General features: G+C 48.9%; 1 protein-coding gene across 5 annotated transcripts in view; it reads right to left on the bottom strand.

Moving 5' to 3' along the window:
* VASH2 (vasohibin 2) overlaps positions 1-10,503 on the bottom strand; it is a 41,190-nt gene extending 30,687 nt beyond the window's left edge. Inside the window, exons 1-2 of one of the 5 annotated variants that reach the window (XM_051783955.1) lie at positions 10,091-10,503; positions 6,639-6,783 (exon numbers count right to left, since the gene is read on the bottom strand). Coding sequence is in view for 2 of the 5 variants with exons in the window: in XM_051783953.1 (XP_051639913.1) it covers positions 3,875-4,183 (309 nt within the window). In the remaining 3 variants the exon portion in view is untranslated. Of the gene's footprint in view, positions 1-98; positions 400-3,607; positions 3,758-3,785; positions 3,810-3,874; positions 4,184-6,638; positions 6,784-10,090 lie in introns of those variants that run through there. The other 4 variants (XM_051783953.1, XM_051783957.1, XM_051783954.1 and 1 more) reach the window with 4 other exon arrangements.
* Between the last annotated feature and the right edge of the window lie 1,895 nt (positions 10,504-12,398).

The raw sequence follows: 12,398 nt of genomic DNA, 5'->3' as shown, positions 1-12,398 counted from the left end.
TCAAACAGTAAATACACTTATGAGAAAGGAAAAAAAAAAACAAAACACCAAATTAAAAAAACCAGAGACTCCTACACTACTGGAACACAGAAAAGTACCGTAAGCAGCGAGCAGATGGCGAGGCCTCCAGCTCGCTCCCGCCATTCCGGCCCCACACGGGCCTGAGCACACACATGGGCTTTCTCTCCTCACCAGCGGGAGTTACGAGCAAGACTCAATAGCACTTCTTAATCACGATTTCCATGCCTAAGCTCTTCATTAGAGGTATTTTTTTTTTTTGGTTTCACAAGTTCCCTTCTCCCCCAGCCCCTTTGGTCTAGACAAATTATTCACCTGTCCCTCCTAGCATGAAGGCAGACCTGGACTCAACACACCAGATGAGGTTTGAGTTTCAGGAGCAGCAAGGAGCTGATTAAGGGAATTACAGCAGGGTTGTCGCACCTTCCCAGGGCTGGCCTGCTCCAGTATAAACACTCCTTTTCTTTGAAGATACAGAAGCTCTTAGGTGCATGTTTTGCACTTACACAATACAACAAGACAATGGGAGCCCCAGTCAGTGAGAGGCCCAGCTGCTGCAGAGGCACAGACAGCATCCTTTTTCCAGCCCTTGCACAGCTGTGGGACCCAGGATGCCATAGGGATCACACCAGCGTGAACAGATGTGGCCCTTCCTGTAACCCAGAGTGGCCACCCTTACCATAGGGATCAGGTTTGGACCTCCAGGTAAGGTGCTCCCCATCTCCAAGGTGGGTGATACATCATCCAAGGAGCATGATCATGTCAGACACCAAGGTATGATCTGGTAAAGAGAACCACGGTTTTCCCAATGGCTGACACATAACTTGATTGTTAAAGTTACCTCAGCAGGCCTGCTGAGCCAGGAGTCCCAAGTCCCTCCAGATCTCAGGACACGACAGAGAAGCCATCAGTCTTTCCCCACACAGGATATTGCACTGCTCTCATCTCTCCAGTGCAACTGGGCAGTACACAAACCGTGCCACCAGCCAGGCCAGGCAGAGGACAGCCACCTGCCACTCCCACTCCTTCTATACAAAACACGTTTCCCGCCCCCCAATTCCTGCCCCAGCTGCAGGAGTACCGATACTGAGCACCCACCCAGCATGGAGCAGAAGCCAGGGCTGTAGGACACCACCACAAGCAAAGGAACGTGTAGCATTGTTGCTGTTGAGGCTGCAGCTTTCCAGCTAACAGTGTGCATCCCAGCTCAGTGGCAAGGCACTGGTGAAGATTTGTAGCAGGAGATCAGGGACGTCAAGAGGAACTGCAGACACAGCACTACAGATCATGAATTTGTGAAGCGAGGGAAACTGAGACGAGGCAGATGAAAAGCCTTGACCTTATATCAGTACTTCCAAGCAATAGCAGCTCCAGAGATCCAGAGACAGTAAAGCCACTGCAGTACAAGACCATGTGGCAGAGCCGACACCGTCGTCCTATGGCTGGAAATGCTGTAGTCTCAGTTCACCACAGACATCCTGTGTGAAACTGGTCTTGCCCAATTCTACTGTCTCATTTAATGACCATAAAGTAATTTTCTACAAGCTCACCCTGCAAGTACATTGTTAGCTAGCACAAATGAAGCTGACAGGCAAGAGCCCTCAAAGCTGGTTAGAGGTTTAATTCATTAAGATCTACAAGTATCTCCGTGATCACAGGACACGTAAAGCATTGCACAGTCCTTCCAAACCATAAGCCTGAACTCTTCCCAGAGCTCAAGCCAGCAGTCAGAGGTGGGACATCCCTCAGGTTCCAGAACTGGCCTCCTTGCAGACAAGCCAGCTTTTTGAGAGGATTCTGCCTCTTGAGAGAGATGCAGCTCTCCATCTCTGCAGTTTGCTTTTGTTCCAGTAAGGACAACCTCACCAATACGGTAAGAAGCTACTTAACTGCTCTGAGTGTATGATTGCTGAGACTAATACTAAGATGATTAGAGCAATCAAGTGGAGCTTCTTGATGAAAACTCTCCCCATCACTAGGGATTAAGAACAGATCAGATGCAGAAATGGAGCAGCTGCACTCACCACTCACTCAGCCTGAACCAACTATGAATGCAAGCGGATTACAAATCATCTTCTCACAGACACAAGTTTCTCTTGTCACTCCCAATCAGCAGTACATGGTCTTTTGTGGGGTGGCACATACCCAGCAGCACAAGTCAATTAAAAAAATCTGTACCACTGTTTAAGGAACAAGTCTCCCCTCACATTTCTATTCTGAACCAGAAATTACCATCATCACTTTAGCAATCCACTATCACTTTGTGGCAAAACCCCCTGCTCCTAACCTTCATTTGCTCACTTGATCTGTGTTGGCCCTAAGAAGGACCAGGTGGTCCTCAAACTGCCCTCTGACCCCAGAGGTTCCAGGCTTAGCCAGCAAGAGCTACTTAGTCACAGGGGTCACCAAGTCCTCCTGTCCCTGAAGAAATTAATCACTGCAACAGGGAGTTTCCTTCCAGACAGTACTGGAGGAGTACAACTCTTAAATCACCCTCCACTGATCACCAACAACAAATGATTCTGCCAAGCAGATTTCAAAACATTTTTTGTCCAAATCGACTTCATGCACACATGCCACAGAGGGTCAGGCCAGTGCTGGGAAGTAAGGGATGGAAGTTAAGTCTAGGGATTGCTTTGCCATCCCTTAACACCAAACAGATCTGCAGGTTGTCTAGACTACTGTAAGACGGTCATGCTGCTGAAACAAGTTTTACCCTCTCCCTGACCCCTTCAGTTCTACCTCAAGCCCTTGCACAAGTACAAGATTAATCACACTAAGGAACCACAAACAAACTCAATACAACCAGACTACTCTTTAGCTGAATCTACTCCCCTATCCAAACAAAGGCTGGTTCCAGAACAAGGAGAGTAGAACAGAGAAAAAGAGATTGCCCCTTTTGCACTTACACTGAACTAAACACTGCAGAAGAGATAAAAGGCTTTTTCAGCCTGCATCTTATTTGACAAGCACCTTCTCAGAAAAGCCCTACACAATACACTTTCAACTTCTCCGTACACAAAAATTACTTTCTACCCCACAGAGAAAAGGCATATACGTATATAAATATCACTGACAATCTGGACTGTGACAGCACCAGCCCGACCATCTCACCCCAGCATGCAGAGGGGTGCAAATCAACCCCGACTTCAGTGGTCAGCTCAGATTAATGCTGCTTGATGGGAGGAATGAATCAAGCTCAAAGTCTGCCAAAGCAGAGAGTGTAAAAGACACTGTGATCAGTAATGCGGCGCAGTGGTGAGAAGCCTTTGAACAACAGCAGGTACCAACATTTCATTTCCTCGCTGGAGGAAAAAGACTTGGGTTAGGCAGAGCTGTTTGGAGCTTGTACTGAGGAACGTACAAGACAAAAGCGTTTGGAATCTTTCCACGTACTGGAAATGAAATGCCTGAGTTTTAAATTTCTTGTTACCCTTCGGGCGCAAGGCTGTGTTTTAGAAAATGCCTGTGTTTCAAAGAGCTGAGAAAAACGTGATTTAAACTGCACAAAGCACTTCGTTCAGTTCCTTTTAACTCTTGCTTTCTACTTTTTCCTCCCCAGGATAAAAAAGAGTCATTTTCTTCCTACTCGTTTCCCAAGATACCAACTCCAGCCCCTAAGCATCCCGCAGCCCGTTCCGGACGCTTTCGGAGCGCAGACGCTCCAGCTCTCTCCTGGCTGCCCCTCGCAGCCCCGAGAGCACGCTCTCGGCGGAGCTGTCACACCCTCCCAACCCGCCCTCGAGCCTCCCCGGCCCCTGGACGACCTCAGAGCTAGCAGCCGCGGGACCTCGAGGTTCGGGCTCTGTGACACCCTCGCGTTTCGCACGAGGGGGACGCGGGGGCTCCGCCTTACCCGAGCCAGGCGGGCGGCGCTCCGGATGGCCGCGGCTACGGCGCCGCCGTCGGGATGCACCCGCTCCACGTGCCCCCACATCCGCTCCCAGGTCTGCCCGTCCATGGGGAAGCCGCTCTTGTTCACCAGGAAGAGCGACCCGCCGTCTCGCTGCTGCTCCTGCTCCTCCTCCTCCGAGCCCCCGCCGCTGCCGCTCCCGCCGCCGCCCGCCGCCCGCGGCTGGGCGCTCCGCGACCGGCCCCCCTCCTTGCCGGCCGCCGCACGGCGGCTGCTCCCGCGGCCGCCGCCGCCGCCCGCCGCGCCCGTCATGGCCCCGCGGCCATGCCCGAGCCCGGAACCGCTGCCGGGAGGTGCCCCGCGGCCTCGCCGCCGCCCGGTCCCTCTTTATATAAATATATATATATATGTATGTATGTATGTATGTGTGTGTGTATATCAGGGCCCCTGCTCAGCGGCGGCAGCGCGGGCGCCCCGTCCCGGCCCCGCTCCCCCCGGTACCGGCCCCGGCCGCGCTGGGGGCGCACCCCGCGCCCCGCGCCATGCCGCGCGCTACCGCGCGACCGCCGCCCGCCGCGCGCCCCCATTGGCCGCCGACACAAAGAGGGGCGGGGCCAGCGGGGCGGGGCCGGCGGAGGGGGCCGGCGGGAGGCGCCCCCTGCCGGGCAGAGCGGGCCGTAGGAGCCCGGCGGCGCGGCCAGGGCGGAATCGCCCGAGCCCAGCCGAGCCCGAGCCCAGCCGAGCCCAGCCGAGCCCAGCCGAGCCCAGCCGAGCCCAGCCGAGCCCAGCCGAGCCCGAGCCCAGCCGAGCCCGAGCCCAGCCGAGCCGAGCCAGCCGAGCCGAGCCGAGCCGCAGACCGAACCCAGCCGAGCCGAGCCAGATCCCGGCCGAGCCCGAACACAACCGAGCTGAGCCTAGCCGAACACAGCAGAACCCAGCCGAGCCCATCGCAGCCCAGCCCGAGCCCAACCCAGCAGAGCCTGAGCTGAGCCCAGCCCCGCCAAGCAGAGCCAAGCCAAGCCAAGCCCGAGCCGAACCGTGCATCCCGGCCCACACTGCATGACGGGAGCCTGAGAATCAAACTCTTCATCAGAGAGAGCTGGGCTGTTCCATTCTTCCCAACAGAGCTGGACAATCCATTGCTAAGGACTGAGTGTTAAGGTGGTGGCAGTGAGATCCCAGCCTAAAGGCAAAGCGCTCCCGAGGGAGGCACCAGGGCTCTTGTGCCCGGCGGGCAAAGGAGCGCCCCAGGTCGGGTAGACAGCTCTCTGATGCTGCTGCCATCTCCAGCACTTGGCTGCTCCCTGATGGCTATACCCTCCATGCTCAGAGGGTATTTTGCAGCTCTCTATATCGAGCACAAAAGTGTCAATGTAATGGAACTTCTGGAGCTAGAGATGACTTCCCCATCAGAAACAAACAGTCTGAAAAATGTTGCTTCCATCCCCTACCCATGCAACTCAAATACTGCTGCCACTCTGATCTCCTCAGTTCCGAGACATAAATAAATTTCTGCAGTGCCCTAATCGGCTTCCTGAAGGCTCTCAGTAGCCAGGAGTGTAGGCTGAGTTGCTAATCACTCTCTGCAGGAGTCAATGTCTCTGTGAGTCCTACCAGTAATCCTCCCTGCTGTACCCTGGCCCTGTCATATGCCAGAATCTCATCAGGAGGTTTAATGAAAGGGAGGCCCAAGAAAAGCTGTTCCATCAGCTAAAGCAAACTAAGAGCTCCAGCTTACATGGCTTGCCAAGTGTCAGCTTTCAGCCCAGGAGATTTTGGTCTAGGGAGCCCCTTGAGCTGAATATGGGGGCTCTGTGTGCAAGTGGCAACACAACCTGGGGGACAGGAGGAAAGGTCAGAGTGGATTCAGAGCTGCTGTGAAGCCTTCACATTCTCCACTATGTCCTGCGTTTCCCTCATCGTCAGGCAAACACTGCAACTGGAGGGCAAATATGCCCCCGTGATGGCCAGAGGCAATCCACACACACACACCCCACTGGGTTTTGAAGCAGGATCCCAGGGTAAGCACAGTCTCTCCTCCTAGAGCACAGATGAAGCTGCACATCAGCAAGATGTGAGAGCACCAAGATGAGTTCCAGATGGGAGCTGATGAAGCACAGAGACCCAGAGAGGCTGCAGATGGCTGCAGACATGGAGGAGAGGGCTCTCGAGGAGCCAAGGGAGGCTCAGGAAAGGCAATGTAAGGAAAGGAATGCTGAGGAAGTCTGTAAGTTCACTGGAGCAGAGCCAGGGGAAAGCTTGAAAATCATTCAGACCTGGATCTTGGGACTAATGGGACTGTGCAGGTGGTGGCATCCATGTGTGAGCAGCCCAGGGGCACATTGCATGACAGAGCCTGGAGCGCTGGGATTACACAGCAGAATGTCATCACTGAGATGCTGATACACAAGCTGGCAGTCACGTATGTCCCAGAGCCTTGTTCACTATTGGAACAGGCAACCATGGTGAGGCTGTCACAGCCTCACTCAGTGCTGCTTCACTGCCCAGAGCAGCCAGGAGCTGTCAGATCATGCTTTCCTACACCCACCCTGAAAGGATGAAGTTTAGAGTGATGCTACGTGCTTTGCAGTTCAAAGCCTCCTGCATCTACCACGTCAGGGCGTGCTCCATGCCAGAGGGATTGACTCTCCCTGGCCAGACAAAAAAGGGGTATGGTGAGGTTGGGACACCACAGCTCTGTCCATAGCAGCCCTTTGCAGCACTCAGACCCTTTCCAATCAGGACTGAAAGAAAAAGAAACTATTACCAACTCCTTCTTGATGCTCAGGATGAAGAAGGACAATCTGAACTCCCAGAGGTCACTTGATGTGTCCAAGGCCAGCTGTGGGCTGGACAGGCAGGGCTGAAATTAGCTGAGGTCCTGAAGCCAACAGCAACTTTGGAACAACAGCCTAAGGAGATAAAAGTAGAATCCCCAAGTCCCAACAACTAAGGGAACATCTTAATAACCCTCTTGCCAGCTACAAATTAAGAATAAAAATAGAAGAATGCTGCTCTGGATTAGCCAAAGTCCTCCCTGGTATTAGTTACAAACAGAGAGATATTCAAGATGAGTAAGAGCAGGGTGAGATATGCAGCATGTCCCCAGCATTCAATGGCTTTCACTTCATGGGATCACCTAATTTTGATACCGTAACTCTCAGCAGAGACACTTTGCTCCCCACTCTGTTCACAGCTCTTACTCTCACACCAGATTCCTGCCCAGCTTCTATCCTGGAGCGCAAGACCTTTTTGACTTTGTGGTCACTTTGTACGGATGTACCTTTCTAAAGCTAGCTCTGAACAACACCTCAAACCTACAGTCTTTCTCCTAACGTGGGGCATGGTGCTACCACATCTGCTTTCTGGGTCAAAGGAACTAATTTGATCATAAAATCATGTAAGAGGGTTTTAACCTTCATTATTTCCAATTGCAGACTCATTTAAATGCAATATTCAAAGGGCCCTGCAGTGCAATTACAAAATCAACTGTGGGAAAATTAATAGCTCTTAATTGTACCATGGCAGCAAGGTGATATTAGCACTGGCACTTTTTCCAAGCAGACTTCTCCAAAGTGTCACCCCCCCAAACCCCTCAAGGAGCCCCACTAGCCCCTTCCCCAGCATCTTCTTGCACACAGCAACAGATTCAGCCCTGCCGTGTAGCCAAACCTCACTGCCCTCTGATGTTCCTCATGGACAGAGGCAGTTCATTGATGTATTTATTTGGGCTTATTTGAGAAAACACTTCCTTTATTACCCATTGTTTCCAAACAGCGTTTCTTGTGCTAGGAGCCAGCAGGAGAGGGTTTGTCTGGCCAGCAGCTCCAGCCTGACCCAGCCTCAGAACAGGGAGCTGCAGCCAGGCTGGGAATGGACCACCAGTGTGATTAGCGCCTGTGAGGACTCTTGCACTGCCCATGCTCCCACTTTTCTGCTTTGAAATTCAGTGAGTTCCTGCTCTGCAGGTCTTCTGACAGTATGGCTCCAGCCTTTTGTAAGATCTTCGTAAGGCCTTGTCCCAACTCCACTATCAACACACCTGTGTTAAAATACTTCTCACTGTGAATGGGAATGCTACTCTATGCTGCCAGGGCACATAAGGGAAGCACCAAACCCCAGAAGTGGAAGAAGATCAGCAGCAGCACTGCAGCTAAAGATGGGGTGGTTGGCAGACTGCCGTTGACCCTGCCCTGCCTGGCTCCTGGACTCCTTCAGACCGGGCCATACGGCAATTCTCCTGGTCCTAGTCCACACCAGTGCCCTTCTCAGTGCCATAGCCATGCCACAGATCTGCTCCTGGTGCATTTTCTTTGCTGCCTCTGCAGGCAGGCAGTGGGGAGCTGGTCCAGCAGTCCACTGGACCCACACTACTGACATTGCTACAGCCCCACTAGGGAGAGCTGAAGATTTCTTTTGAGCAAGAAGAGGGTGTTCAAGTCTTCTGCTGTCCAAGCCAGGACTGGGAAGCAATAGCCAAGGAATGGTCTTACAGCACCCAATCAAAAGCTTTCTTTCCATCAGGTAGATGACAACATTACAGTTCTGGACCTGGGTTGTTTTCCAGGTCACCAAAAGTGGAGTGACGTGCTCTGCACTCACTGAACGTCCCTGTACCAGTACCCAGGAGCAGGTCAGTTACTGGTGGAGCAGGAAATATGCCCAGTGCCTCCAGCTGGCAGTGGTCAAAAGCCTGAAGCCTGGGTACCTCACAAAGTGTTCCCAGGCTGGGCACGCTGTTCTGCTAAAGCTGGGTCAAGTGATCTTAATGGCTTTTTCTGAACTTAAGAACCAAAAGGGCAGCTGCAGTCCCAAATGGTTAATCATACAAAGGTGCTTTAGTTTTGCAGGGGGAAGCAGAAAAACAGAGGTCAAGAAAGTTTGCCTGCTGTCAATGAACTGCATTATTCCTATGCAACCATGAGCCCGTTTCCTGGAAAGACCATAGTGACCTCATTTGATCCTTGAAAAGGAAAATAAAATTTGTTTGTTTGGGGCTTTTTCCTAAATTGGACGTTACACTGGAAGGGGATATTTTTAGTAATGAAATGCAAGGTCAAACTGCGATAAGGATGTAACCATGGTAATGTGGGAAGGGCTGTTGATGCAAGGTTGCAGAAGTGATTTGCGTAACCACTAAGAACAACTTTATGTATTCATAAAACTTCCATGTGATCACTGGGAAAATAAAAATGTGAGGCAGACTTAAAACAAACAAAAAAAAAAGCAAGTTACAAAAGGAATGCTTTGAGGGCATGCTTCCTTGGAGCTTTCCCCAAAGTAACCCTTTCTGGGAACTCTTAAGACTATTTATTTTACAGTGGTTTAGCAGAAAAAACAGCCATCAGCTGATTTGGCTGAACCAATGAAGAACTTCAGCAGCATCTTTCAATTTCTGCATGAGCAAGTCCAGGACCTCCTGCAGTAATTCTACTGCAACAAATTGTTACAGTGTTTATTTTAGATGGATCTAACTGGGCTCCAGTTGTCCTCAGACTAATCCAACAGGCAAGATTTTCTTGTATTAATAAAGATCAAAAAAAAAAAAATCAAAGTGTCAGGAAAAGCCTATAAATCAGGCCTCCCCCAAAACTGGTTTGCAAGTTTTCACTTTCCACTCCCCATTGGCAGGTCAGCATGTCCCACTTGGCCTGACTGATCCTTTGCTGACAGTGAAATAGCCTCTTCCATACTTACTATAGTCACCTCACTCTGGTCTACAACAGATAGCACCAGATACAAGTGAAACTTGTTTCTGAGGGGTACAACATCAGCGTCCCTTTGCTAGCCTACCTAATCCTTGTCTCATTGCAAAGTTTCAGTCTCAAACATCACAGTAGCTTGGGAAAATAATTACATCAAAACAGATTGCTGTGAAGGTCTTACTTGATGGCATATCACATGATTTGGTCTCTGCAGCAAGCTCTGCTTATACAAACAAGGAAACACTAATGCAACATTCCATAAATATCAACAATCCATTTTTTTTTTTTACCAACTACTTCTTTAACCTTTAGTCAGAGGGTAAACTACCCAGCACAATAACTTTTTTTTTTTTTTCAGTGGAACTGCATAATAAAAATGCAGGGAGTAAAGAAGGGTGGTGGCTGAAAAAAATCTGCTACTAGAAGTGAGATTTTTCAGCAATCATCCACAGCTACAGCCCTTGTTACAAGGGAGCTGCCAGTGGCAGCACCAAAGGTGAGAGTCAGGACTTACCTCCACTGCCACGTGAGCACCTGAGTCATCCCTGCCTGCGTGGAGAGAGGAATGTACTGCAATAAAACCCTGCCTGCTTAAGGTTAGAAGCATAATTGCTGATGCTGTTCAGAAATAAAATAATCAATCTAGTCCTGTTATGGGATACTCTGTGCCCTCTATGAACAGTATGATACTAGTTAGGAAACGCTCTGACCAGATGTCACCCTTACATATTAAAATTCCTCAAACACATTTTCTTTCTAGGAAGAAAGAGAAGTGGACTGAAAAAGTTATTAAATCTAGCAGTAGAACATATCACAAGCCCAAAAAACAGCCTTTGAATTTAGATGCTTTGTGAAACCTGCAAAGAGAAATGTGTGATGTTCTCAATACTGTGGTACAACAAGGTGTCATCAGCTGATGATTTCATCAAACAGTTTTTGATCTGAAGCATCACTTCAAGCATCCCTAGGAAACTGCTCCACAGGTTAAGAGTCCCCCTTTCTAGAGCATGATTGAAGAGTAATCAAAACACTGCAAGAAGCACCTGAAGGTGACAGTAAAATTCAAACACTGTGGTCATTTTATAAACAAAGTTCTTAAAGGAAGCATAGTAATCTGGAGCAAAATTACTTTTTCTTAGTCATCTTCATTATTTGCCATCACAGAAATGATACTCATTGTCAGCACTGACTTGCAAAGTCAAGCCTATAGAGCATTTTTTGACTTTGGAATCAAAACTGGGAATGTTGTGTGATCATGCAAACTTGGAGGAGGCTCCATAATGCTCTCTGTACTCTTCCTGCACACAGATATTTCAACCCTCATGAGATTCTTACAGTTCTAGCCTGAGCAGCTGGAGTAGGTCAGAGGAAAACCGTGGGGCATTCTGTTCCCCAAAAGCCAAGGGACCTCTGCATCTCCCCTGGCAACAGCCTGGTTTGGATAACTTTGTTAAGCTTCTGAGCCTTTGCAGACTCTTCTACTTTTTTGAAGCTTCTGTGGAGCAGTGACAAGATGCAAAATCATGGGATTTCTATCTCGGCTTTAGGCAGTGGCCTCTTAGTGAACTTCAGGTTTTTAGCATTAGGGCCCTAAGGAAATTTCAGTTGTTCACTGGGAGCAGAAGATAACACAAATTCAAGTCCCATAGAGACAGTTAATCATCCACGGGTGAGTCATTCTCACCCCAGTGGGACAGTGCTGCTTCATTCCGCACAGGATGTACATTCTGTCTAATGGCCGTAGGGTTGTTCAGAATCAGCTGATGAATTATTCTGAAGAAATCAAGTTGCCTTCCAATATTTAATGGAGAAAGCAGCATGCACAGCCTTAGAAACTGTGCTGTTATATTTTATGTTCTTTTTCTCTTGGTAGCAAGCTGGATAATTTGATTTCTAAAAAAATAACTAACTTTGCACTCCTCTGCACTCCCTCTTTTACCTTATTCAAACTAGTGATCAGCATCCGAGAAACCTCAGGACTGCCCCATTCTGAGAAAAGAAATTCGGAACTTTCTGGTTCAGCCTAATGCAGTCTAGCAAAACTGAAGCCTTCAATACTTCCCTGGGATTTTTCCATCTGCATGGAGTTTATAGCTTTTGTAGGGTCTTGTGTCTGTTTCTGGAAACTTGTAACGCAAGGCCACAATACTGACAATGCCTTTTAGACATTATTTACAACCTTTTGGATGGTCTCAGCATTATTACAAGCAGAAGCAGTTTACTGAGAAAACACTGGAAAATAGCATCCTAGAGGCTGAATTTTGATCCCTGCTATTAAGCAGACATTAGCCAGTTATTCACAAATTACTCACAAATCAATAATTATGCCTAACCATTGCCAGTACTTAGCCTTTTTTTTTTTTACTCTGACATACCTGCTGAAGTCCTTTCTGTAAAGTTCAGGATATTATTGTTTTATTTTCTGAAAGTTGTTGTTTAATAAAGCTATAAATATTGATTTAGAACATAGTCAGATAAGGTTAGCTCATTGTGAAGTACTACCAGAAGGAAATCCAGCAGGCTTCTAAGAAAGCTTTCAGCCCAGGAAGCAGCTGGACTATTAAGCGTCTGCCTATTTTATCCATACACAAACCACATCCCTTTCTGGAAAGGGTAGCACTTGTTAGCTTTGGATAAACAGGCCCTCCTCCCAACTACAGAAATGATTATCTGACTAATCATAGTCAGGGTGGATTCACATCTTCCACTTACCTGATGAGGCTTCTGGTGTTTTCTTTCAAGAAGGACTGAGCATCTGATAAAAAAAAACAAAACAAAACAAAACAAAATAAACAAACAAACAAAACAAAAAATCAAATAAC

The sequence above is a fragment of the Manacus candei genome, unplaced genomic scaffold (genome assembly GCF_025592945.1).
Source record: "Manacus candei isolate 608988 ecotype Guabito, Panama unplaced genomic scaffold, ASM2559294v1 h1tg000017l, whole genome shotgun sequence".
In the NCBI taxonomy this organism is placed as follows: Eukaryota; Metazoa; Chordata; class Aves; order Passeriformes; family Pipridae; genus Manacus; species Manacus candei.
Note: the sequence above shows the minus strand (reverse complement) of the source record. Positions and strands in the feature narration are given on the sequence as shown.